This window comes from Marmota flaviventris, chromosome 14 (assembly GCF_047511675.1).
Source record: "Marmota flaviventris isolate mMarFla1 chromosome 14, mMarFla1.hap1, whole genome shotgun sequence".
Taxonomy (NCBI): domain Eukaryota; kingdom Metazoa; phylum Chordata; class Mammalia; order Rodentia; family Sciuridae; genus Marmota; species Marmota flaviventris.
Window position 1 is genome coordinate 6,739,157 of NC_092511.1, and position 25,826 is coordinate 6,764,982.

The following is a 25,826-nucleotide window of genomic DNA, read 5'->3' on the forward strand; positions in this document are numbered from 1 at the left end:
TTTCAATTTCTGCAAAAAAGTAAAACTAGGATTATGGTGGGAATGGCATTGAATCTATAGATCAGTTTGGGAAGTATTGACAACTTAACAATATTAAGTCTTCCTATTTATAAACATAGAATGTTTTTCTATTATTTAGATCTTCCTTAATTCCTTTTAACAATGTTTTATAGTTTCCAGAGTAGGAGTTTTGCACTTATTTTGTTAAATTTATTCCCAAGTATTTAGTTGTGTTTTTTTTTTTATGGAATCCTTTTGGAATAATTTTCTTAATTTCACTTTTTAATGCAAGGATATGGGAGTACAGTTTTTTAAAGACAATATAGGGTCTTGCTACATTGCCCAGGCTAGCCTCAAACTCCTGTGCTCAAGCCTTAGCCTTTTGAGTAGCTGGGAACACAGGTACATGTCACCATGCCCAACTCAATTGATTTTTTTTTTTGTATAATTATCTTATATCCAGCAACTTTGCTGAACTTGTTTATTATTCTAATTTTCTTAGTGGATTCCTGAACATTTGCTATATATAAAACCATGTCATCAGAACATGGAGATAATTCTATTTCTTCCTTTCCAGTCTGATTATCTTTTTTTTTTTTCTTCCTAATTGCTCTGGCTAGAAATTTGGTGCAATTTTGAATAGAAGTGGCAAAAGTAAGCATCCTTGTCTAATTCTTAATCTTAGGAAGAACGTAGCCAGTATTTCAACATTAAACATGATGTTAACTATACCCGTTGTCAGATTGAGGAAGTTCCCTTCTGTGCTAGTTTTCTCAGTGTTTTTACCATACAAGGGTGTTGGATATTGTCAACACTTTTTCTCCGTCTATCGAGATGAGTTTGTGACATTTGTTTTTTATATTTATTGGCTTAGTGTATATATTTGGATGGCAAACCAACCTTGCATTCCTGTGATAAATCCTGCTTGATCATGATGTATGATCCTTTTTACATATTGATGCCCTGGGTATGCTACTAAATGTTTATAGAGAATTCAGCAGTGAAACCCTCTGGGCCTGGGCTTTGTTTGTGGGTAGTTTTCTGATTGCTTATTCACTTGTTGCAGGTCTTGTTGGTGTCTTTATAGTTGAACTTCTCCCAGCCCCTTCATAGTTGATGTCATTGAGTTTCCTAGGTGCCAAGCATTTTGTGTGTGTGTGTGTGTGTATTAACTCAATCTTCACCAAAACTTGATGAGCTAGGTAGCGTATTACTGATGTGGGGAGGGCAGTGGGGGAGTGAAGTACAGGTCAAGATCACACAGAAGGAACCAGGGACTGGAGCCCTGCCCCCTCTCCCTCCAGCTCTCCTGCAGCTCAGCTCCAGGCTAGCCCCTGTCAAGAGCTGGGAGTGCCCTGTGGGCGGGGCCTGGTCACAGGCTACATTGTTTCCTGGAGAACCCAAACCTAAGGAGGGGAGGAGCCTTAGGCCTACAGGAACTAGGGCTGGGGCTCTGGGTGTCAGGAAGCACCCGCAGAGGAAGTGAAGTGTGGAAAGGGCCTTGAAGGAGGCCCAGCGCAGGTCCCTGGGATGAGTTTGATGGCGCGGCTCCCAGAGGCTGTGTCTTTGACACCTTCTGTCTCCCAGTGCTCAGCCAGAGGGCACCAGAAGAGAGCACCTGCTCCTGCGAGGCCGGCGCCCAGCATGCAGGAGGAGTTTGCAGCCGCACAGCCGTGCTCTGTTGTGCCGCATGAGTCACAGCCTCTGCATTTCGCTCTTCTAGAAAGGAAGAGGCCTGACGATGTGTAAGACAATCACTTGACAGATATCAGGAGCAACCAGACATAACTCGACATAATTATTTCTGCATAATGACTTCTGCTCCTTGATGCCGTCTCAAGCAAGGACTGTAATCTTTATCTGTCACTGGAAAGCTGGTGGCTAGGGAGCCCCTGTGGCTCAGCGATAGAGCCAGGAGGAAATTTGCAGTTCAAGTTAATGGAGTGTTCCCAGGCAGCCTGGGAGCCCTGCCCCGAAGGCCTCTGGAAACAAGACCCTCCTGCTAGCAAGCCTGGGGTTGGAGCTGGCCCTGGCCCCCCCTCTAAGGTCCAGCCCACCTGCCTGGTCCTAGATGGGGATACTGACCATGGCAGAGGTCACGGGCACGCCCAAGGTCACTCGGCAGCAGAGGCCCATGTGGAACTAGAATTTCCCCTTGCACCTCCCACCCCAGAGCTTCCCCTGAAGCCAACGGTCCCTTCTGAGGGACAGGGAGGCTGGATAGAAAGCAACTCTGAGGATTAGAAGTGGCTGCCTGAGGTCAGCCAGCACTGAGCTTATTGTCACCCAGGGCTGTCCCTAAAAGTGGGTGACGTGGAATCTTTGTACCTGGACAGCTGAGGGAATGCAGCCCAGCAAGGCCACTTGGCATTAATGGTGTGATGCGGCAGGCAGAGTGTCCACTGAGAGCCTGGGGACTGTGTTCGCCTGCGCCAGCCTGGGAATTGGAGAGCCCCACCCCGCCCTGGGAGTGGTGATAGCTGCGCCTCTTAGATGGAGTTTAATTCACAAGAGCAGCTGAGAGTGGGGCTTGGGGTGGGAGACTTGTGTTGAGGCATTCCCCCCTCCACTTAGCGCAGTGTGACAGGGCTGCCCCAGAGTCGCTTCCTCCTCACTGGGAAGGGTGAGGACAACCCTGCCTGTGTGGTGGGAGGTAGGCGACAAAGTGGTGACAGGCACAGCACCTGGTGCACTCTGCCTCTGCCCCACTGCTGTGTCTTCAGGGGGCTCCCAGTCCCCGGCCCACTTGGGCCTCGATTCCCCAAGTGTCAAAGCAGGGTTCAGGGAGCCCATGGCTTGAAGGCACCGTGAGCTTACACAGGACGAGGCAGGGCACCGGGGACATTCAGGGCCGGGTCACTGGCCTGGGTGACACTTGTGGTGGATACAAGTCAGTGTTTACCCTGAAAACCCACAGAATGTGCAGCACCCAGAGTGAACCCTGCTGTAGGCCACAGACTTGGGTGACAATGATGTCCCTCTGCTATAACAAATGTCCCACTCTGGTGTGAGATGTCGAGAGCCGCAGAGGCTGTGTGTGTGAGGGGACAGGGTACGTGGGGTATCTCTGCACCTTCCTCAGTTTGCCATGAACCTACAACTGCCCTAAAAATGAAGTCTGTTAAAAATGCGTACCATGTGCACGAGATACACAGACCCAGCTGGGGCAGCGGGTCGGAACGGAGGCCGAGCGCCCGCGCCAGCTGAGGGGCGGCCAGCGTCTCCCCACTGGCTTCTGTCCGTGTGGGGCTCACAGAGCCATGGTCCCTGTCGCAGGTGTGCAGAACCAACTGGAGGGAGAGGTGGTGGGCTGGGGGCCGGGTGCGCCTGCCTCCCGCCTGACCCTGGCTTCTCTCTTCCAGGGGCATGGTCTAGCAGCCCGGGCAAGCCCACGCATCCTGCCCCTCGAGGTTCTGACCCCTGCTCCTCTCAGCCTCCACTTGGCCTCAGGTAAGTGACTCCTGTAGCCTCACTGCCCTGGGGCTGGGTAGGGCCAAGGGTGGCAGGGGGACTCCTGCCATCTGTGGGTCCTGCCCACATGCAGGGACTTCACCCAGCTCAGCATGAAGACCAAGAAAGACGAGCAGTGGGGGCCAGGCTGCCCAGCACCCCAGGCGCAGGCCAGGAACAGGCCCAGGGATGAGGCCGGGAAGATCCATCTCGGGGCTGGTCTTTCTGGGCAGATCACTTGATCCCGGTGCTTCCGTCCAGGGAGAGTTAGGGATTTGCCCGAGGGGAAAGGGGCATCTGTCTTTCAGTATTTCTTTGGTCCTCCGTTTTCCTCTCAGCCCACCGCAGTCTGGAGCACCCAGGGGGCTGGTGACTTAGTGATTCCCGCCTTCCCGACCCACAGGGCACCCTGCACGGCACTCAGCTGGGGGCTAAAATGTGGACCTGAAACCTGTCACAGTTGCAGCCTCCACCGCAGAGGTGTCCAGGAGTCCCACCCAGCCCGGGCTGGCATCTCCGAGGCAGGCGCCGTCCCCAGGTGGCCAGTCCCATCAGGCCCCTGCAGCCCTGGGTGGGGTTGCTTTCCTGCCAGGTACCCATGCTGCTGGGTCCGGGTTTCCAGGGCACAGGGAGCGCCATGCCCGCCTTCCTGTGGGTGGAGTGCTTCTGCTTGGTCTTCCTAGGAAGGGATGTCTCCACCTTCCGTTCTCCCCGAGTCTCCTGCACACCCTGTGGACGCTGTCACTGGTCAGGAGGAGACACCCTGCCGGGGACTTTGCCTTGGAGTCAGGGCAGTGGGCGGGTCACTGGTCCTCACCCCCACCCCCACCTGCATGTGGAAGATGCTGTTTTCCTCCTTTGAGTCCTTCCATCAGAGCTGAGCAATGGGAGGGACCATGCCTGCGTGTGCAGTACTGGATGCCACCTGTATACATGCCCCCCAAGCGTCAGCATAGTGCACAGGGGCCTAGTGGGGTTCTGCTGAGAATGGAGACTGGCATCAGGAAGCTGGAGCAGGTGCAGAGAGCAAAGGCCTGTGGGGTCCCTGCCCATCCTGAGGGCACCTCAGTGCCACACACAGTCAGTGCTCGGTAACCCCCACCCACAAGAGAGAAGTGCCGGGGGTCTGATGTGCTTCCTGACACGAACATCCCTAGCCAAACATCCCTCGCTGTGGAGTCAGCGGTCAGGTGATGCTCAGTGGGAGGTAGGGTTTTCTCTGTCTGCACCTGTGTGCCCAGGCCTGGGGCCCCGTCTCCCCACAGCCACACAGCATTCACTCGGGATGTGTTTATTGAGCACATACTGTGTGCCAGGCAAGCCCGCAGGCTCTGGGCTTCCACTGGTAGAGAAACCACAATGAAGCCTGCCCTAGGGACTTTGTGTCAAGCAGGGGACGGTGACACCTGACTCAATGCACAGTAGAGTTGGAAACAGGCATCAAGGGTGCTGCTGGGACTCCCATTTTGGGTAGAGTTCTTAGGGGAGGCCTCACAGGGAAATGACCCAACAAGGACCTGGGGAGGCTCGGAGCAGCACGTTTCTCCTTGAGCCGCAGCTGCGCCCAGGGCCCCTGGCAAAGCACTGCCTGGGGAGTGGAGGAGCGGCAAGAGGATCAGGAAGGAGGGGGCAAGAAGAGGGGTCAGGCGGGTGGGAGCACAGCTCTCGGCACAGTGTGGAAAACAGCCCAGGTGGCCTCTCGGTGCTGCCAGCACCCCACGGTGGACGCACCTGGTCCTCCAAGCAGGCAGCTCTGCTCAGAGCCTCAGAAGATTGCTGTGGCGTCTAGAGAGGTGGTCGGGCAGCGGCTCTTCTTCAGGTTAGGCTGGCAGGGGCTGCAGGCTCGGGTCTGCAGGAGAGCTTGACCCAGGCTCACCTCCTCTAGCGCCAGGCTGTGGCCCTCACAGTGCTGACCAGGCCACAGGTCCCAGGCAGCATCCTGGACAGCCGCCCACCCTGGCTCTCAAACAGCCTCCTGCCTGGACACTGTGGTCACGGGGCAGGGCACCAGGGTGGGGAAAATCCTTCCTCTGTTGAAAGTGGAGTCTTATTTTTAGGGTGACTGTGCAGTATCACTTCCTGTGGGCATCCTCCACCCTCGTCCAGCGACCAGCCCCGCCAGACAGGCGCTGTGGGCAATGGGCACGCACACCCTGCTGCAGGCGTTTTTACTCCTGTGGTCAGTGGAGGTGGGAGCTGGCATCCTGGCTCCTCTGCAGGACCCCAGGCACTGGCATGGGGATTACTGCCCGTCCGCTGCTCCCAGGCACCTGCTCCATGTCAGCTTCTGTGTGAGGTGCCACAGCAGATCCCCCATGAGCCTGGGTAGGAGGAGAAGGGCAGAGAGAAGGAAGGGTGGGTGACACAGGCAGGCTGCGTCAGTGCTGGGGTGGGGGTGCCGAGCAGGAGGCTCAGAGGAACAAACCATAGGCCACCATGCTCTCCAGACACGTGGGCGCCTGGATCAGGCCTGCAAGCTGGCGGGAGCCCACCGTGCGCTTCCCCTCCCTCTTCCCCGCCTCTCCAGGTGGGGTCCACACCAGTCCTTCCTTCCCTTCTAGAGGAATCCAGCCTGCCCTGGGCACACGGCCCAGGGTTCCTGGGACAGCCCAGGTGCCACATTTTCCTCTCTACTTGACCCCATGAATAGTCTTGGACTCATCGGACCTCATGTGCAAATTTTTAACCTGGAGATGACCAGAGAACACAAGAGATACTTAACAGATATTTGCCCTGTTCATCTCTGGGGCCTCAGAGGGGCTCCAAGAAACTGGCCCTTTGACAAGAGTCAGCTGGAGAAGTCGGAGGTGTGGGCGGGGCGAGGAAGGTGGTCTCTCAGAGGGACTGGACGGTGCTCAGGGGCTGGAGAGCCTTTGGGCCACAGAACCACATGTGGGGGGGGGCAGATCTTCGGGTTGGAGGTTTCTGGAAGGAGTGCCCCGGCAGCCGGGGGCTTTCTCCCTCTCTCCCTCCCTGACTTCCTTCCTTCCTCCCATCAAACAATCACTGTGCACTTCCTTTGTTTCAGAACTTGTGCTAAGTGGTTGTGGGACTATTTCTGGCTGCGCCCTGGGTAAATGGAACCTGGCTCCTTGTCCTTGGGGAAAAATAGTCAGGGAGAGACCGGGGCTCGTGAGTCTGTGGGTTCATCTTGGAATGGCTGCCTCCCCGTCCCCCTCCCGCCACCCGGTACCCAGACAGTGCCCGGCAAAGGAGGCGATGAATTGGGGCATGAGGAGAGAGGAGACTTGGGCCTCACTTTCCCCTCCAGAGAGTCAACACTTTAAAGGCACCTTGTATGTCTGTGTATATCCCCAAACAGCTCTGCGTTTCACAGTGTGGGTGTTCAGTTAAAGCACGTTCATTGACACTTTCTGTACGTAGATCTATGTCGCCCAACACCTCTGAAGACTCTGTGGCTTCTGGTGGTGTGATTTAAAGAATAAAAGTGGCAAAGGGCAGCTTTTCTGAACTGTCCCCACTCCTGACTGTAAACACATTCTCTAATGAAACTTAAGACCGTGGCCACTGGGGCCACCAAGGGGCAGCTGGCATGTCCCCATTCTTGCGCCTAATGTTTCCCTGGGCTGATGCCATTTTAGTGAAATAACTTACTGTTTTTATTTCTTCCCAAAGACGATAGACATGAGTCAAATGCACATGAGATGATCCCCTGGAGGCTTTCTTCCAAATTAAAAAAAAAAAAAAAAAAGAAAAGTTTTTGGCCCGGTGGGTGAGAGCCGTAAGCAGACACCAAGGAGACGCCCCCACTTCACGAGCTCAGCAGTGGGCAGCACATCACAGGGGACACTCTGTCCTGAGGACAGAGCCATCTGTCAGAGCACCCAAACCCTCCAGGGGCCACGCGTGTCTTAAAGACTCCACTTAGGCCTCAACTTAGTGACATTGTTTCTCACAGACGTGGGAGGCTGCCACCAAGCCTCATTCATCAGGGGCACGTGAATTTGAAATTTGGAATGAGTTCCTCTGGGGCCCATCATTTGAGAATTTAGTCATCACTCAACCAGGGACCAGGCAGACATTCAGCTTTCTGCCATCGCCTGGGAAAAGAGCTGGGCAGTGGCTGCCAACCAAGACCCTGGAGCAAGGACACAGTGATGTTGGCACAGGCCTCAGGTCCTCTAGAAGGCTCCGCTGGGGACAGACTCAAAGCCGTGTTTTGGAGCTGGGCTGTACTTCAGGGACATTGCGCTTCAAACCCACATTTGACAGAGGAGGAAAGAAAGTGTCAGGGCATGTGATCGATCCCGCCAGCCAGGCCCCGAGCCCATTCTGAAGCTGAGCAGGACAGCGGAGTTCTGTCTGTTCCTCGTCAACGCCCGTCACCCAGCCCTTGCTTTTATTAATTTGGGTTTTAACTTGATCTGTATAAATCGGAGCTGCTCTTCAAGTAGCTAGCCTGAATTCCTGGAGTTGAAAGGTGTCTTCCTCCGTTTGCCCGGCTGCTCCTCCTCCCTTGACACTGGTGGATCTAGACTATTCTACATTGTTCTATATTGTTCCATCCTCCTTAATGTTAGTCTCATTCTGAGTCTGTTCATTGCCCACGAAGCTGCCCATAGTAACAGGCCAGACCTGTGTCGCAGGAACAAGGGACTTGCTGGTGGGGGTGTCCCCAAGGGCCTGTGCCTGAAGCCTGGATGCTGGGGCAGCTCCTGCCCCGGGACCCTGTCCTGCAGCCGGCCTTGCCCCTCTGCAGCTGTGGCCTGCCCCGGCCTGTCCCTCTCAGCCACTGCATGCTGTCCCGCCCTCTCCTTTTCACGCTCTGGCCTCTAAGACACTAGGATTCCTCCTGGAGCGCCTGGCCACCCTTCCTCACTGCAGCCCACCTGAGCTCGGGTACCGCCCTCCCCCGCCCCGGCTGGCGCATGCCCTTCTTCCACCAGGCCCCGTGCTTGGTCCTCAGCTGTGCCAACCTAGTGCCTAAAGGGCAGTGGGGGACGGACGGGCAGCCTGGCCCCTGTTACTCTACGGAGGAGCCCGTAGGAGTGGAGTCCTGCAGCCGCCCTGCTGTGTGAGGACCCCCCCTCGCTCCTCAGCAGCCCTCCCCTGGCTGGGCCTCTCTCCCGCAGAGTCAGGGCTGAGGCCTTTGGACAGGGAATGGCGGGACCACACGCCACTCAGGTGTGTGGGCTGCACGTATGGCACAGGGATGTGGGCGTGTATGTGACGGGTGGTGTGAAGGTGTCTGTGGCAGGGAGGTGAGGTGTGCGCACATCCCGGCCCACCCGCAGCCTGTCCACCAACAGGTCTGACTTCCCCTCCGTCCTCAGGATCCTGGGGGTTCTCTGGGCAAGTGTGGAATGGCCCCCGCCCTCCAGGTTCCCGTTAAAAAGGGCTCCAAACCAGGCGGCAGCCCCGGGTCCCCCAGGACACATCCTGCCAGGGAAGAGGAGACCTCATCCTGCTGGGGCCACTTTGCCAGGCGCAGCCCGCGGCCCACGACTGTTTCTTCTGGGCTTTGTCCTCTGCTCTCTCTGAGGCCCAGGAGTTGGAATTCCACTGACCCGCCCCAGCTGGACTGCTGTGACCCCAGCTCTCTCCCGCCCAGGCCTTGAGGACCTGGTTTTGGATGCCGCTGTGTGGTGCCAAGCAAAGCCACCAGTCTGCCAGGAAGCGCCACGAGCTCCAGCGAGCCCAGCCCGCGGCCGCAGCTCCGCCTGGCTCTGCGTCGCGGTGCTGTGATTAAGCTCATCGCCTGCGCCTGGCGATTCTTTCTTCATCAAAGCTGTGATGCTGCCTCCATGTGTCTGGTGCTTTCAGCCTGTCAGAGCCTTTTACAGCTCCGGTCCCTGTGTCCTTAAGCTGCACTGTCAATCAACAGGTAGGGACCCTCGTTCCCCTTTTGCAGTCAAGAAAATGGAGCCCAGAGAAGTTGAGAGAGAGCTGGGAGCATACAACCAACCAGACAAGGAAAGGAGACCCTGGCTGGCCGTGGAGTGTGGATGGGACATCCCCTGTGGACCTGCCGGCCGGCACCCCTCCTACACAGCCAGCCCTGACTGCAAGCCCATTTTGCAGAGGTGCACACTGAGTTGTGGTCTGGAGCATTGAGACCCAGGCACAGCCCTGCCTGACGCCAGAGCCCAGCTCAACACCCCTGCAGGGCCACATGTGTCCTCTGGGTGTGTTGGGTGGTGGCCACTGGCCAGATGGGCTGAGTCATTGGACAAGCAGAACCAGCCCTGGAGGGGCAGTTGCGCTCTTTGTCCTCTGGGGAAGGGCCATTCATTGCTCAATCCTGGCCCGGAGCATGGCAGTGGAATCAAGATTTAACTCTGACGTGCTGATCTTCCCACCCAGCCATGGTTGGGCATGTGAGTCATTCCCAGCCCCCAGGGGTCGCTCCAGCGTGTCCCAGGTCCGCATGCCTAATCACACACAGGGAGCCCAGCTGAGCCAGGGCGGGGGCCTCAGGCAGGGACCAGCAGTGTGGCCACGAGGTGGGGGCAGGCGAGACAGGACAAGCTCTGCCTTCCAGTGTCTCCCTTGCTCTCCCGGGGCCCATCTCCCCCCGATCAGGCTGGGCATTCTTCATGCTGGGCATTCTTCTCCGTCAGGCCCGTGTGCGTGGGGCTGGCCCCTATCCTTGTGACCACACAGTCATGGGCTGCAGGACCCCCAGCTCTTCCTGCCTCCCTTCCCTGTGTCTGACCCCCTGGAGAACTCCAGTGCAGACCTCACCCCGTCACATCACGATGGACTACACACAGAGGCACAGACTGGCTCCACATGGCACCCAAACCCTGGGCCCGAGGACGTCTCTTTAGGAATATCACCTGTCTGGTGGGCGTGCCAGGGTGAGGGGGCAAAACAGGCACAGGAAGAGCTCCGACCAGGCACCAGGAGGTAACTGAGATGGAGCGAGGGCAGATCAGAGGCTCCATCGCCCTCCAGGCTGGGGTTCCTGGGCTCTGCCACCAGAAGCCCCTACTCACCTTCAAAGCAAGGCTCTGCCTGGGACTCTGCACTTGGCTTCCCACCCGGCTCCCTCTGGCCTGGCCCTGCCCAGGGCATCGCAGCCCACTTCTGGCCTGGTCTGTAGGAGCAGAGGACTTGTGTGTGGTGGATACTCGTGGGCCTTTACCACTGAGTCTCCTTTCCTGACAGGTTAGCAGGCTCCGCAAGGGAAGCATTGCCCTTGTGGGCACTTCCTGTCCCTCTCCTGATTCTTCCCAGAGTTTGAGCGTGGTCTCCACTAACCTGCCCCCCTCCCTGCTGGGCCAGCTCAGAGCCCCTCACAGAAGGCTCTGTGATGAGGCTCAATGATCGCTGGAGAGTGGCAGGAAGACTCCCCACCCCTGGGAGGTGGAGATGGACACAGCTAGGAGAACAGACCTCCAGTCCGACACCCTAGAAATTAAATTTTTTTTAAATGCATTTTTTAACATATTAAAGGCTTGACCCAGTATGTATTTCAGGTTGAGGGCAGTTTGGGTTGGCCACAGTTTAAGTGCTCCATAGCCGCCTGTGACTGGTGGTTACTGTACTGGACAAAGCAGCCCTAGAGTGTAGATGGAGAGATGAGGTACCCATGCTGATGAGTGGAGGGGCCAGAGTCCTGGGGAGCCTGCCCAACTCCGCCCTCTAGTGTCTGCCTGCTGCACCTGCGCCTGCACCTGCACCTCATCCCTAGCAAAGGCACACCCCCCAGAACAGGACTGTCCCCTCCTGGGGAACTGTGTAGGAAGCCAACACTGCAGGTGGTTTGATTCTCACCTGCTTATTTGAAGAAAGGACAGAGAGCGGAGTTGTTTTGAAAACTGCAGTCAGCCCCAGGACCGTGGCTCAGCCCCAAGAGGAATTTTTGTCCAGGGGTCATGGGGCAAAGGAGCTGGAGCTGCAGCTGTTTTCTGCCTCCCGCCTTCGTTTCCACCCAGACAGAACAGGCTCCCCTCTCAAACCAGCCCTCAGAATCCCTTCAAGTTCAGATTCACTGCAAAACTGCTCCAGCCTCTTCCTGAGCCTTGGCCCTTCACCAGGACCTGGGGTCCCCACCTCCTCCCTCATCTTCCCTCCAAGTGTCTCCGTCTGGCAGCAAGCTTTGGAGCCCTGAGTGATGGGAGTACTTTTGAGCAATGGGATGAAATGCCACCGGCGCCTTGGGCCGCTGCTGAGCTGTGGCTAATGGGCCTTTGGAGCCTCGGGTCCCAGGGGCCTCACTGTGGCGCTGGTAGAACCACGCCATTTAAAGAGGCTTTCATTTGTCAGCAGTACCGGCTTCAGGTTACATATTTTCATAGGGCTCCCCAGCTACATGTTGACTCTTTTTTTTTTTCTTTACAATTTAGCACATTAAGAACAATAACAGAGTAACTGAGACCTAGAGAGATGGGTGTAAGTGCTACATTAACTCCCTCCTCCAAGTTCCATTACCAGAAATCAGACGCCGTCTCTGGTGCTCTTAGAAGGCTGTGGCCTGTCTGATTCGAGTCCTGTTTGAACATAAAGGGTTTTAAGCCAAGCAGGAGAAGGCTGTGCCCTCACATAGGCTGCTCTCCCCTGGTACCGCCATTTCTTACCACGCCATCCTCCTTGGACGTGAAAGCAAGAGATTCTGATGAGCCACGCCTGGGTCTGCCTAATGACCAGAGCCAGGTGGCATTTCTGCTGGGAAGTGTGAGCAGTAGCTCTCTGTCTGCTTTTTGTCCGCCATTTCCCAGACAGCCAAGCGTCAAGGAGCCTAGCTCTTGGCTCTGCTTGGCCTTTGCCCTCTCCCTGCCCACTCTCCACTGGTGCCTATTGGTGCTTGGGGTTCTAGGCGTCTCCTCGTGGACATGGTCAAGGTCATCAGCATGGCCTTCGTTTTGTTTCTTTTCCTCCTTGTTGTTGGGGGGAGTTTCAATAACGGAGGGGTCACCACTGCTTGGAGTGTGCTCTGCATCCCCTGTTCCTTGCCCGAGAGCCTCTGGGAGAGCTAAAATGAGGTCCTTTGTGTTAAATATTTCATGTGGGCCTTTGTTGAGCACACACGAGCTATCCCGGTGAGGGACTGAGGGCATGGGTAGCCGTCAGCTTTATTTGACATTCACAGGCTCCGTTTAATGGCTTCATAAAAGTTATAGTGGCAAGGCCATCTTGTGAAGCTGTCCCGACAGCAAGTTTACCAGGGAGGGAGCAGCGGTGGACACCAGCTGAGAGCAGCTGGGGTCTCCCTCGCTGCTCAGGATCTTGGCAGAGAAAGAACCCTGGGAACACAGGATACGAGGAGGCCCGCTCCCACCTCAGATGCCCCTGGGCCCACAGCGGCCGGCTGCAGACAAGCAAGACCTCACAGAACCTTGACCCTTCACCCTGCAGTGGAGACCATGTGGCCGCCCCCAGCTGAGCAAAGCAGACCCCGCTTCTCCGTCCTGGAGTCTCTGCGGTGTCTTTCCCGGATGTGGTCTGTGGGCACTGAGCCTTTGTCCCTCAGTTTTGATTCCCGTTGCCATCTTCCTAGGCAAACCACCTAGTCCCCCTGCCCTGCCCAGAACTGAACAGGGCCTCCCAGGAAGCCCACTTCATGTCACTTTCTAGGGTCCATCCTGTCTGCACTTGTGCCATAGCAGCCTGGGGATCCAGAGAGCAGGCCCTGCACTGGCCTCAGCCCCAGACTCGGCACTCCCAGAGCCCAGCTAACTGGAGAGTGCTGAGCACCAGCCCCTGACCACATAGTGAGTTTCTGTGGGGGCTCCCTCCCGGCCCTTGTTGGGGGCTGGTCCCGGCTGGCCCTCCTCTGCTTGCTGGGCTCTCTGTTGGAGCTTTGCCTTGACTCACCCCTTTTCTGTTGGCTCTTCAGTCTGTTCCCCTGTCCTGAGTCTCTCCAAAAACTATTCCTCCTTTTGGAGCTGGAGGAAAAGTCCCTCTGCTAAGCTGAGTGTGGGGACTCCATACTGGTCAGGGCTGTGACAGCACGGAACACTGCAGAGGCGTGGTTCCTGATGACAGTAGGCGTGACCAGGAGGGGGAGGGTGCCGCTCTGTGCCCTCCCTCGTCCCTGAGACACCTGTGATTAGCAGAGGGCGACTCCGCACTCATGCACCAAGACATGGTAGTCATGCATCCTCCGAAGGAGGACTGAGGAGATGGTACTCCAGTCGTTTTGGGGAGCTGTACCTCAGAGGAGGTGGCCTGGCTGAGAAAGGCTGTGGGGTCTGCACCCTGTGGAGCCTTCAAGTCCTTCCGTGGAACCTTGCATCCCACCCACAGCAGGAAAGTGTGGAAAGAAGGGCTGCACTGGAAGTCAAGGGTCAGACAGAAGTGGTGGGCATCAATCACTGCACACATTCCATTGGCCAGCCACGGTCACATGAGCACCTGACTGCAAGGGAGGCTGGGAAATGTAGTCTAGCAGCTGGGCAGGAGGAAAAGGAGTAAGAGGAGCAGGCCGTCTGGGCTCAGGCTGTTTCACACGTGCACGTGGTCCTGACTTAACACAGATTTTTTTTGTTCATATATATTTCATTCAGCAGAAACCACCAGACTTCAAATGTTAAACTTTGATCTTTTCCGGGGTTAGTATTGCAGTGCGATCCTCTTCCAGGGTGCAGGGCAGTGGCGGTAGCCACAGCTCCCAGGTACCCTGTGACAGCGAGGGGAACCACTGAGACCTCCCAGTGCCTGTGCCAAGCCATGATGTCGGTGGGTTAGGAGTCTTCGATGCGTTTTCAACCTGTGGTATTTTCGGATGTGATTAAGTCCAACTGTGCTTTCCAGCTACAACCCCGTGTTCCCTGAGGCACTGAGGCCCTCCAGTCTGGGCCTTCTGGAAGCAGCCCCTAACTGGCCGGGGCTCCTCCTTTACCCACTCTTACCCCTCCCTGCAGGCACCCAGGGTCGGCGCCCTTGGCTCTGCTTGGCCTTTGCCCTCTCCCTGCCCACTCTCCACTGGTGCCTGTTGGTGCTTGGGGTTCTAGGCGTCTCCTCGTGGACATGGTCAAGGTCATCAGCATGGCCTTCGTTTTGTTTCTTTTCCTCCTTGTTGTTGGGGGGAGTTTCAAAAAATGGGGTAAAAACAGTCCATCATCCAGAGACCTGCAGTCTTCCACTGTCCAGCGCTGCTCCAGGCCTTGCGATGGGGGTCTGTGTCTCAGATGTCTTGTCGCCAGCAGAACCCTGTCTGTGCATGAGATCAGAGGCAGAAGCAGACCTAAGCACCCTGCTCTGGTCAGAGATGGGTCCACAGGCCCAGAGGCCTTCTCCCCTCTCCCTATTCCATGGACCCCATAGCCCCCACCCCGAGCCTTGGGAAGGCCTCCGGGGCTCCTGGGGCCCAGTTTGAAGGTCCCCAGGCAGTCTCCCTCTCGCTGTCCTCTCTGGCACTTGAGCCCTCTCTGCATCCCAAGGAGGGTCACCCAGGCTCTACTGGAGTGCCGACTTTGTCGAGAGCTCCCTAGCCCCAAGGGAATGAAACCTGAAGGCAGGTGTTTGTGTTCGGAAACTGCAGGGATGCCCCCAACCACACCTGCTCAGCGCTAGGCCAGCTGGACGCCAAGAGAAAGAAGGTGGGGGCAGGAGGCAGAGTCCTGGAGTCACAGTCAGCCTCCGGGACACACATGGAAGGACCTGGGCATGCAGGCGGTTTCCCCAGCAGACGAAGCGCCCTACCAGTTGCCTTTAGCTTAGGGCCGGGCCAGCCCTGGAGCCTTCCTGACTTCAGGCACAGGGGGAGCTACGAATTTGTCACTTCAGTGGCATCTGTAGGAACATAAATCACAGACAGGTTCTGAGGCAAATCAGGCCTTAGTCCAAGCAGAGATTTGGTTTTCAGTTAGGCGAGTGGACCCTGGACTCCAAGGGCGTCACACAAGGGCCTGTTCTGAAACGGGAAGTGCAGGGGTGCCCAGCAGGGGACTGAGACGTGGTGATGGCCACGTGGCCATTACTGCATTTCTCTCCCCTGGGCCATCCTCCCCGCTGCAGCCCTCAGCCAGGCAGAGCAGGGCCCAGGTCCTGGCCTCTCCTCTGAGAACCTTCAGGGCTCTCCTGGGATCTGTTTGCTTGTTGGTACGGGGGACTAGTAAGTGAAGTTTCCGGCAGGTAGGCCCCCTGTCCGGGGATGATGCTTCCGATGGTCGCCTCTCAGGGTGGATGTGTCAGTCTGCGTTTCATCGCTGTCGCCAAGGTGCCTAACCCAAACAGTTCTGAGAAGGAAAAGTTTACTTGGGGCTCATGGTTTCAGAGATTCGGTTCATGGCCAGCAGACTCCGTTGCTCTGGGCCTGAGGTGGGCAGAGCATCATGAGGAAGGGCGTGGCGGGGAGAGGGGGAGAGAAAGAGGGAGAGAGAGAACAAGGTGCCAGGGACAAAATACGACCTCCAGGTGCCTGCCCAGTGACCTGCTTTCTCCAGCCGCATCCCACCGCCGACCCAACCGCCCGGTACAGCAGCAGTCCTTTCAGACTGCTCGTCCAGCCGAGTGGTGAACCCACTGATCGGGCTGTGGCTCCATAAGCCGATCATTTTGCCTCTGAGTGTTCCGGTTGCCTCACCCACAAGCCTTAGGGGAAACCTTACGCAGAAACCGCAGCAACGGGAGGTCAGGAGTGAAGGCCTGGGGCCCGGACCCTCTCTCTCCTGCACCTTGACTTGGCAGCAGCCCAGCCCCCACCCGCCGCTCACACACATCCTGGGTCCAGAGCACGGCCTCCTGGGCATCCCCTGTGAGGGTCGCCCTTGCTCAGCTCAGCACGCCCCAGCACTCCTCCAGTCCTGTCCCCATGGACAGCCACTTGCCCGTCCTCATTATTGGAGCTCCCTGGACAGTACTCTTGAGACAGCTCGTCCTGCTCTGCCAGCTTTGGGGTTTATGGACCAGCCTGTCCCAGGCCCAGACCGGTCTCTCATGCTCCCAGTGTGGCTTTAGCCATGTTGCTTATCTTGTCAATAAACTAAGCTCCCGGGGTGAATTATCCATGCTAAACACCAATCGCTTTTGAGCCTTCAGAGCACAAAGTAACAGGGTAACCGGTGGTATTACCCAGGACCAGGGTAGGTCAGAGAACTGGGCAGTGGGGCCAGTGGGGAAAGCGTCCCCATCTATACATTCATCATAGGCTTAATGTGACTCCTCAACTCTGTGGATTAGGCGCCACATGTATCCTGGTTTTAGGGCAGACTCACTGCAGCTGGGGAGGTTGGCTCCTGGGCTGCGTGTTCAGAGCTGGACCTGGCTGGCCACCACTTCCCAGGGCCCAGGCTGCCCCACCAAACTACACTCAGCATCACCAGGAAACTGAGAATCAGGTTATGCAGAGAGGCTGACTTCACAGTTTAGGATCAACCCGAAGGAGAAGCAGAATGGAGAGTTTGCAAACCTTGATGAAGAAGAGGGACAAAAGCTAGATGGGGAAGGAGGAGGAAGGAATCGGCAGCTCATCCTCCCAAGGGAGAGCCAAGAGCTCTGTGTCCAGCCGCTTGGCTCTTGTTTTTGTATCTCTGTTCTTTGAATAAAAAATATGGGCACAGAGTTCAACATTTTAAAATTGCAAGAAGGCTTACAGCAAAAGACTCACGAGGCCCCTGTCCATCAAGCCCACTTTCATTCCCTGGCCAAGGTCATCATTCCCAGTCCGTCCTTCCAGAGACATGAATACACAAGCACAAGTATTTCTTATTCACAAATGGCAGCAAGCTCTCATGTCATGGTGCACCGACACTTCACACTTAAAGATCCGTCTTGGAGAGTGTTTCTTGTCAGGATGTGACGGGGCATCTGGGCTGCTGGTCATTACACACAGCGGTGTAGGCAGCAGCTCGGCCACTGTTGCCTGCCCAGGTGGGAGTGTGTGTAGAGAGGTTTCAGGAGCTGGGTCACAGTGCGTGCGTGTGGTTTTGAAAGATAACGTCAAACTGTCCTACGAGAGGCTAGTAAAGGAACGTCAAGCTTAGCACTTAAAGTCATAAAGACGAAAGCAAAAACAGGTCGACGTAAAACTAATAAAACCTGGGGAGGAGGCACGGAAGGAGGAGGAAGTGGTGGCCATGTGGGCGAAGTGAGTTTCTTATCTTCCATACGGGGACACAGTGCCTCCTGCTTAGAGTTCGTAAATGGACAAGTAGTTCAGAGTGGCTTCCTCGGAGACTCGGGGGGAAGTCGTTTTCTCCCCTCCCATTCTTCTGTGTGCTTCAAAAATTGTTGAGCCGTGTACACGTGTTAATGTGAAGTCAGAAAATAAAATGGGGTGGTGAAGCGGAAGCTACATCAGCGTCTCGTGGAAACATCACCCAGGCCTCGTGCAGAGCTGCCCACGGGCTGTGCTTTTAAGTGCAGTGCGGTCCCACGTCCCATGATTGCCTCGTTTTTTGCTATTACCACTCAGAACAGCATTTCCTGCTTAATGTCAATTCTAGAACCTCTCCCACCAGGGCCGTTTCTCAAAGGCAAGAGAAGAAGGGGGGAGCTCCTCAAGGTTTCCAGATACCTGTTCTAAGGATAAAAACATAATCATAGTACCCCAAAGAGAAACCCAAGCTGGAGCCGAAGCTCAAAGGGTCAGGCATGGGCCAACGTGGCCACTTTGCCCTGAACTGATGGCGGATGACAAGAGTGAGGAATTATTTTAATCTCATGACGTGTACAGCACCCTGGGGCGTTGGACATGCTCCATTCCATTGGTTTTCCCTCACCTTTCCACATTCCCAAGGCTGCCCTCTGTCTCGGCCTGTGAGTGGGGTCCATCCCGGACCTCACTGGAGTGCTCTGCATTCTCCACGGGGCTCAGGACCGTAGAGCACCTTGTGATCTGGGGTGTGCTGGGACCTGGTGCTTGCAGAATGAAGGTCCTGCTTGGGTCCCTCCGGCCCATGGCATGGATGCAGAGGGGACGTTCTCAGCCAGCTGGGTGGGATGCGGGGAGCCAGTCTGGGGCCCCGGTGACCGTAGCCCCCCTGTGTCCTGCAGGTGTCGTCGCCGCCGGCCGCCATGGGCAAGCAGAACAGCAAGCTGCGGCCCGAGGTGCTGCAGGACCTGCGCGAGAACACGGAGTTCACGGACCACGAGCTGCAGGAGTGGTACAAGGGCTTCCTCAAGGACTGCCCCACCGGCCACCTGACCGTGGACGAGTTCAAGAAGATCTACGCCAACTTCTTCCCCTACGGCGATGCCTCCAAGTTTGCGGAGCACGTCTTCCGCACCTTCGACACCAACGGCGACGGCACCATCGACTTCCGGGAGTTCATCATCGCGCTGAGCGTCACCTCGCGGGGCAAGCTGGAGCAGAAGCTCAAGTGGGCCTTCAGCATGTACGACCTGGACGGCAACGGCTACATCAGCCGCAGCGAGATGCTGGAGATCGTGCAGGTACCGGCCGCGGGGCGCCCAGGGCTGGGGACCGCCTGCTCTGTGTTCGCCACACGACCCGTCATTCTGGCAGGTCACTATCTGGGGCCCATTGAAAGTGATCAGCTGTCACGGACTGGACAGGTCCTTACAAAGAGCAGTGGGAAAAGCCCAGTTTATTAATCTCCTGCTGTAAGCACCGGGCCCCAGCGCACACTGGGATCAGTTTTCACCTTCAGAACCCTATGGAGTAGGTCATTTTTGACATTTCACAAGTTCTAAGATTCAGAGAGGTGATTTCTTAAAGAGGTAACAGAGCTCAGAATTACATTCATCCCTTGGTGTCTGTGGGGGGTTAGTTCCAGGACACCCACAGATACCAAAATGGCACAATAGTAGATAAAATGGTGTAGAATCTGCGTGTGACCTACACGGTTCCTCCGTGCCTAGGTGACTTACCATTCCTAATACAGTGTAAGTCACACTGGATTGCTCAGGGAACAAGGACAGCAGATCTGCACGGGTGCAATTTTCTTATCAATATTTTCTGTCTGCACTTGGTTGAGTCACAGATTCAGATCCTGCAGACATGTGACCGCCACCCCACTCAGCATTCCCAGCCCCCAGTAGGTCCCACAAGCACCTTCCTGGCACTGTCCCAACCCTGACCCTCCACCCGAGATGCCTCCCCTCCTTCCCCCGTCACAGTGAGGTATTCTGTGTGCTCTTGAACTTCGCTGAAACGGGCCTGGCTCATTTCTCCACATCCTGTCCGTGAGATCTGTCCAAGGTGAACCGAGCAGCAGGGACCTTCTCATTAGAGAAGGTCTAGCTGCCGGGGAGCACCCACTCTCTCTGCCCCTGGCTGGCTGGGGGCTGTGGGAAGCTGTCATCTTGCCCCAAATGCCCAGAAATGTCCCCTGAGCATCCCCTGTGTGCTTCCTCCAGGCCATCTATAAGATGGTGTCCTCTGTGATGAAGATGCCGGAAGATGAGTCCACTCCGGAGAAGCGGACGGACAAGATCTTCCGGCAGATGGACACCAACAATGACGGTAGGCAGGCGGGGACCTGTGTTCACGTGACGTTATGGGGTCACAGGGTGTTGACACTTCCCTCCCCTCTGTGCCTCTCAGCCTCCTGCAGCCCATCCCAGCCTCCTGCCCACCTGGCACAGCTGTGCTGAGGGACACAGGACTCGGTCAGGATGCCCATCTTGTGCTGGCTCCCTCCTTTGATTTTATGACTCTGGGCCCGTTTCTGGCCCCTCTGAGCCACAGTCTTACTTGTTCCCACGGGTGTGCTTGGGAAAGGACGGCAGGCATCCTGGAAGCTGGCCAGCCTGGCTTGCCGTCACCCTGGGGGCCCTCGGGGAGCTCTGTCAGGGTGCACATGGTGGCCTTGTCTACCTACGCCACTGCACTTGGGACTCAGGGGTCCTACTGCTGCAGGAAGGCCAGTCTCAGGAGGAGGGAGAGTGGCCACACTGACCGCAAGGGTGCACCCATTTTCTCCTCTGCATCAGCTCTGAGGTTCTAGAAGGACTGCAGCAAGGATGAGCCAGCCGTGAGACAGGTCTGTTCTGCCCGTGTGCCGGCTTTGCCAAGCAGGGCCCCAGAGCCAGGTCTGATTTGCTCTTGGAACACAAAGAAGCTACATTAAGAAAAGAAAATGCACCCTGGGTTGTGCTGAGATTAAAAATAAGTTAATGCACCAGAAAGTGCTTTGTAGAGTCTTAAGTGCGCTGAGCAGGTGAGTTAGGCACTGAGCCCAGCGGGGAGAAGAAGCTTCTGTGTAACTATGGGCAGCAAACAGATTCCAGACAGCAAGGGAACAGCTTTCAAAACACATTTACACATAAAATAAGACGCTAGCATTGCCTCTGGGCTGATCTGAACTGTGTTCTCCACTCCATGGCACAAGAGGCAGAGTTCACATTCCTACAGACCTGTGCTGAGGCTTGGCTTTCCTGAGACTTGGTTTACTCCTCTGTAAAATGGGGATGATGACCCAGTCTCACGTGGTTGCCAGGCTTCTGTGGAATAATGTAGAAAGCTCTGAGTGTGGGGTTGGCCACTTCACAAATCATGGCCGTGGTTCCTGAGTCACAGCGAGTGTCCCTCCCAGCTTGTCTGTGAACTTGGAAGGTGGGTACCACCCGCCACCCCGCTGACAGAGTGCCTCCCCCCCCCCACCCCCGTGAGCCCAGCAGCCAGCCCCTTGGTCCCTGGAGTTTGAGGACGGAGGGGATACCAGAGAGGCTGGGTTGCAGCAAGGGCCCTCAGGACACTGCCCCCATCCCTTGGGCTTCATAGCCGTCTGCTCAGGAACAGGCGGTACCCACAATTTGCCCCACTTCCCCAGCCACCCAGAAGCTGATAGCTCTCAGGACCTCCGGCCTGGGCTGATGGCTTACCCCCGGGCTGGGGTCATCACTGTCTCCTGCTGACTTGTTTGGGCTGCACTTGGGGGACAAATTGTGCTCACGACCCCACCCCCAACCCTAACCCACCCTGCTCTCTGCAGGAGGAGGACTGGAACCTTCAGGGATACCCCAGCATCTCTGCAGGCCCTCCGAGGCTTCTGGGTAGGCTCAGGGCCCTCCCTCTGAGGCCAAGCTGGGCTGACCCAGTCATTCCTCACCCCCTGGCTGGGAGGCCTGGGTACAGGGAGAGGCTGGTTGTCCCCACCGCCCGAGGTTTTCACATGTGGCTGAGGAGATGCACCTGCCGCATGCCACCGGTCATGAAAATCATGCCTGGGAGAAGCCAGAGTGTCTGCTCAGCAATGGGTAGGAGGAAGGTCCCTGTCACTGGCTGCATAACAGTGGCCCCTGAGTCCCCCAGGCCCAGTGCTGGGCTGGCCTCTCAAATGCACCCTCTTGTGAGTCCTTGGGATGGTTTGCCATCATCCCAAATTGAAGAGGAGACCCTGAAACATGAAACGGTCTGGGCAGGCCACTGGCACAGAGCCAAGAGCCCCAGGGCACTTCCACCATGTGCTTGGCCTGGGCTGCTAACAGCTGTCACCTGTGCCGCTGCCTGACGGAGTGTGTTCATGGTCCCTCTGCACAACCACAGACCCCTAAGCACAGAGACCATGCAAGCTGGGGTCCTTCCGCTGTCCTCCAGAGCCCTATCTCCTTCCCCCAGTGGCCAAATCTGAATGGACAGACCTTGCTGGTGGAGTAGCAGAACAGGAGAGGGCATGGTGCAGGCAGGCTCATTGGGGATGGTCATGGGACCGTGGGGCTGCCGGTGGGCAGCGTGGCTGACAGGCGGAGCCCACCCCCAGCAGTGGATTCTCAGGGCTGCCTCAGGAGCACCCAGCCAACATGGCCTTCATGGCCCTTGATTATCTATGGGTTGGGGACAAAGGTCATGTCCTGCCTGGCCAAGGCCCGTATTTTTTAATAAGTGAAGCGTGGGGTGATTTGGAATCAGTGAGCCACCCCCATCTACCAGGCTCGCTGCCCTCCGGGTGTGAACTTGTGGTCACCAGATGCTTTGCAAGGAGCAGTGAGAGCAAAAGGTTTTGGCTTTTCATTTTTTCCCAGAAATGCCCTAGCAGTGAGTGGAGACGGGGCCTTGTCCAGTCTCCAGAAGTCTCAAGACTTTGGTCATGGGAGGTCTCCCTGACCCAAGTGTTACTCCAGCCCCTTTGGAAGTGCAGGGACGAGGCTGATCCAGTTTCTCCTGTCTCTGTCCCACAGGCAAACTGTCCCTGGAAGAATTCATCAAAGGTGCCAAGAGCGACCCTTCCATCGTGCGGTTGCTGCAGTGTGACCCCAGCAGTGCTAGTCAGTTCTAGGGACGGTCACTGGACAGTTGCAGAGAAACACAGGCTTGTCTTGCCGTTTTCAGCTTTGCTTGCAAAAGTGGATGCCTCCACAGCCAGTCCTGACGTCCCGACCGGAGCCAGGCAACGCGCCACACCTGCCCGGCCAGCCGGCTGCACCTCCCTCCTCTGCCTGACCAGTGCGACATCCCTCCCCTCCCGCCCAGCCGGGCCCTTCCCAGGCAACTCCCAGGGATGTGATTCCACGGAGGGTTCAAGTGTTCTCAGCTCTGGGCGCCTCATGCCTTCCTGCAGAGAGCCCAGAGGCTGACACCCCGGATAGGCAGGACTTCCCAGGACCGTGCTGAGGCCAGCTGACTTATCATGATCCCAGGTGACTTTGTGGGATAGGTGGGGACAAAGACCAATGGAGAGCAGACAGGCAAGCCCTTCCCGTGCATGGCTCCACGTCCCTTGTTCATTTTCTCTGACCAAAGCCGCTTGCACGTATATATATTGTGGTCTCCTTTCTTTAATATATAAATTATGTGTATGGTGAAGTGACATGTACCGTGTAGGCCCCGTATTTAATGCCTCCGATTGCCTTTGAAGCATGGTCCCCTCGTGGCCTGTGACCCCTCCACGCCTGGTTGTTTCGTGGTATTTATGCATCTCCATCTGCCCTCTCCAAAAGGAAATGCACGCGCCCAGGGCTATGGGGACCTGCCACTCATGTGAATGCAGGCATCTGTGTGATCTGTCCTCCCTGTTGATTGGTCTGGCATTTCCGGTATTAAAATGATCAAATCAGTGGAGTTCTCCGAGTTTCGTGTTTGCTGGGGGAGCACTCCCTGGGTGCCATCCCCACTCTGCAGGAAAGGCGGGTCCCAGGAGTCCTGCTGTTGGTGGTGAACTTGGCCCCCTCCTAGCCCTCTGGCCGTCACCACGTCTGTAAACTTTGTGCAGCCTGTTCTCCAACATCCGCCTAATGCCAAGCGAGATTCGTGGAAATGAAAGGTGATCGTTCTTGGCAGGTCTGGCCGACGAGCTTCTGCACGCCCCAACCCCCGGCTTAATCGGTAAGGTGGCAGGAAAGCTGAGTCCAGAGGTGACGCATGGCCCAGGGGCATCGGCATGGTCACCAAGTGGGCAGACCTGGTTTCTCCTCCCACCTCCTCTGTTAGGTCCCTGCCGCAGAAAATCCACCTTCATGAAGGTGCCTCAGCCATGCCACGATTGTCTCTTGTGCCCAGAAGTCCAAGGCCACATCACAGGCTTAGCAGATTCAAGAAGGTCCTGGTGGCTCCCCTCCCCGACCTCCAGCCTCAGAGCCAGCTTTTTGACTCTTCGAGGTCCCCACGACTGCTGTGGCCTGGAGCATCCAGAGGCCCCCTGTCCTTCCTCTGAGAGGGAGGAGACATTCCAGAATCTCCCTGCAGCTGCACATCTCACTGGCTGAGACCATTGTCCCTGTCCACACCCAGACCAGTGCCAGGCCAGACAGCTGTGACATGGCCACAGCTGGCTGAGGCCAGTCAGGATGAGCCCTTGGCTGAGGGGCCACCCAGCTCCGCCAAAAGGCAGGAGCTCGTTAGAGAGACAGAATTGAGGTTCTGTTGCAAAGAAGGACATCTGCAGTGTCACATGTGCCCACTGGCCACCATTCCCCTGTGCCTCAGTGGCTCCCTTTGTACAGGACAGCTCAAGGTCATGTGTGCGAGCGCCTGCGTGGAGCTTCCTCTCAGCAGCCTCCAGTGAGCAGCCTGTTGACTTCAGTCATTTTAACACCTCTTAACAGGAAGGGCAGGGCCATCTGCCAGCTGCCTTCTGAGTCCCTGGTCTGTGAGACTATTTCTTGGTACAATTTCCCCTTTGCTCAAGGTGCTGAGCCTTATTGGTAACCAGGTAGGGTGCAGAGGGCACAGGCAGGGGACCTGGTGTAGATTTGGCTTGCTACAAAGAGCAGGATGATGCCTTTGGCCACTCTGCCAGGCCTGTTGAGTGAGGGGCTAAAATTTTACAAAACATTACTAGGACTGGCAAAGGTCAAATCAGAAGTGCTTGTTGTGGGGAGGACTAGTTACCATGGGAACAGTCTGGTGGATGTAAACAGGAAAGAACGCTGTGTGGACCGGGAGAGGTGGTTGGATGGATGGATGGAGGGATCATAAGGTATCGGATAGAGTGATACAATTATGGAAGCTGAAGGGTCCCAAGATCTGCAGTCAGCAGGCTGGAGCCCAGGGGAGTTGATGGTGTAGTTCCAGGTGCAAGTCTGAAGACAGGAGATCAGTGTCCAAGCTCAAGATTATTGGACCAAGGTCAAGTTCTCTTGCTCAGCTTCTTGTTCTCTCCAGGGCTTCAATGGATTGGATGAGGCCCACCCCCATCAGGGAGGGCACTCTGCTTTGTTCAGTTACAGATTTCCATGTTAATCTTACCCAGAAACGCCCTCACTGACACACCCAGTATAAAGCTAGACCAGAGGTCTGGCACCTGTAACAGTCAAGTCAGCAAATGAAATTGACCATCAAAGCTTCTTCTGTCCAAATGTGGAAGACATGGATCTGGGGGTCTCAGTGGACCCTACCCCAGCAGGAGCTCATTGAAGTCAACATGGCTTCTCAGGGAGTCTACTGCAGCCTGGGAAAGGGGAAATTGCCACATGGTGGCCATAAACCAAGAAGCCCAATTCAGCAGGCCTGGTGGTGCATGCCTATAAACCCAGTGACTCAGGAGGCTGAGGCAGGAGGATCCCAAGTTTGGGGCCAGTCTCAGTAACTTAGTGAGGCCTTAAGCAACTTAGAGAGACCCTGTCTCAAATAAAAAAAGGGGCTGGAGACGTAGCTCAGTGGTAAAGTGCCCATGATCAAAAGTGGTAGTTTGGGGGCTGGGGGCTGTGGCTCAGTGGTAGAGCACTTGCCTAGCATGTGTGAGGCCTTGGGTTCAATCCTCAGCACCACCTACAAATAAATAAAAGGTATTGTGTCCATCTACAATGAACAAAAAGTGGTAAAGTTTCCAGTACCAAAAAAAAAAGGGGGGGAGCCCAGCTCATTTAGAGGGGGAAATAACCCACAATGAACCCCAAACTGTCATCCATAGTGACTCCCCGGCAGGAACCCTCCATGGGCTCTTGTCAGGGTGGAGGCTCTGCCAGGTGGCTTTCCACAGACAACCTCCTACCATCCCTTCCTGGTGAGGGGCTGGCACCTCGTCCTCCTCAGGCCTCTCTCCTCCTTGTCCCTGGGACCCCCTTCTGTGCAGGCACCTCGAGTTGGTCCCATTCCCTTGGGAGGGCTGTGAGCCCCTCTCCGC

The 25,826-nt window shown here is 56.2% G+C and overlaps 1 protein-coding gene across 3 annotated transcripts in view; it reads left to right on the forward strand.

Moving 5' to 3' along the window:
• Hpcal1 (hippocalcin like 1) overlaps positions 1-22,629 on the forward strand; it is an 88,900-nt gene extending 66,271 nt beyond the window's left edge. The window contains exons 2-5 of one of the 3 annotated variants that reach the window (XM_027937750.2): positions 3,363-3,450; positions 18,355-18,753; positions 19,681-19,786; positions 22,444-22,629. In XM_027937750.2, the coding sequence (XP_027793551.1) occupies positions 18,376-18,753; positions 19,681-19,786; positions 22,444-22,541 (582 nt within the window). In that variant the 5' untranslated portion in view covers positions 3,363-3,450; positions 18,355-18,375 and the 3' untranslated portion in view covers positions 22,542-22,629. Of the gene's footprint in view, positions 1-3,362; positions 3,451-3,962; positions 4,043-18,354; positions 18,754-19,680; positions 19,787-22,443 lie in introns of those variants that run through there. The other 2 variants (XM_027937749.2, XM_071601332.1) reach the window with 2 other exon arrangements.
• The last annotated feature ends 3,197 nt before the right edge of the window (positions 22,630-25,826 follow it).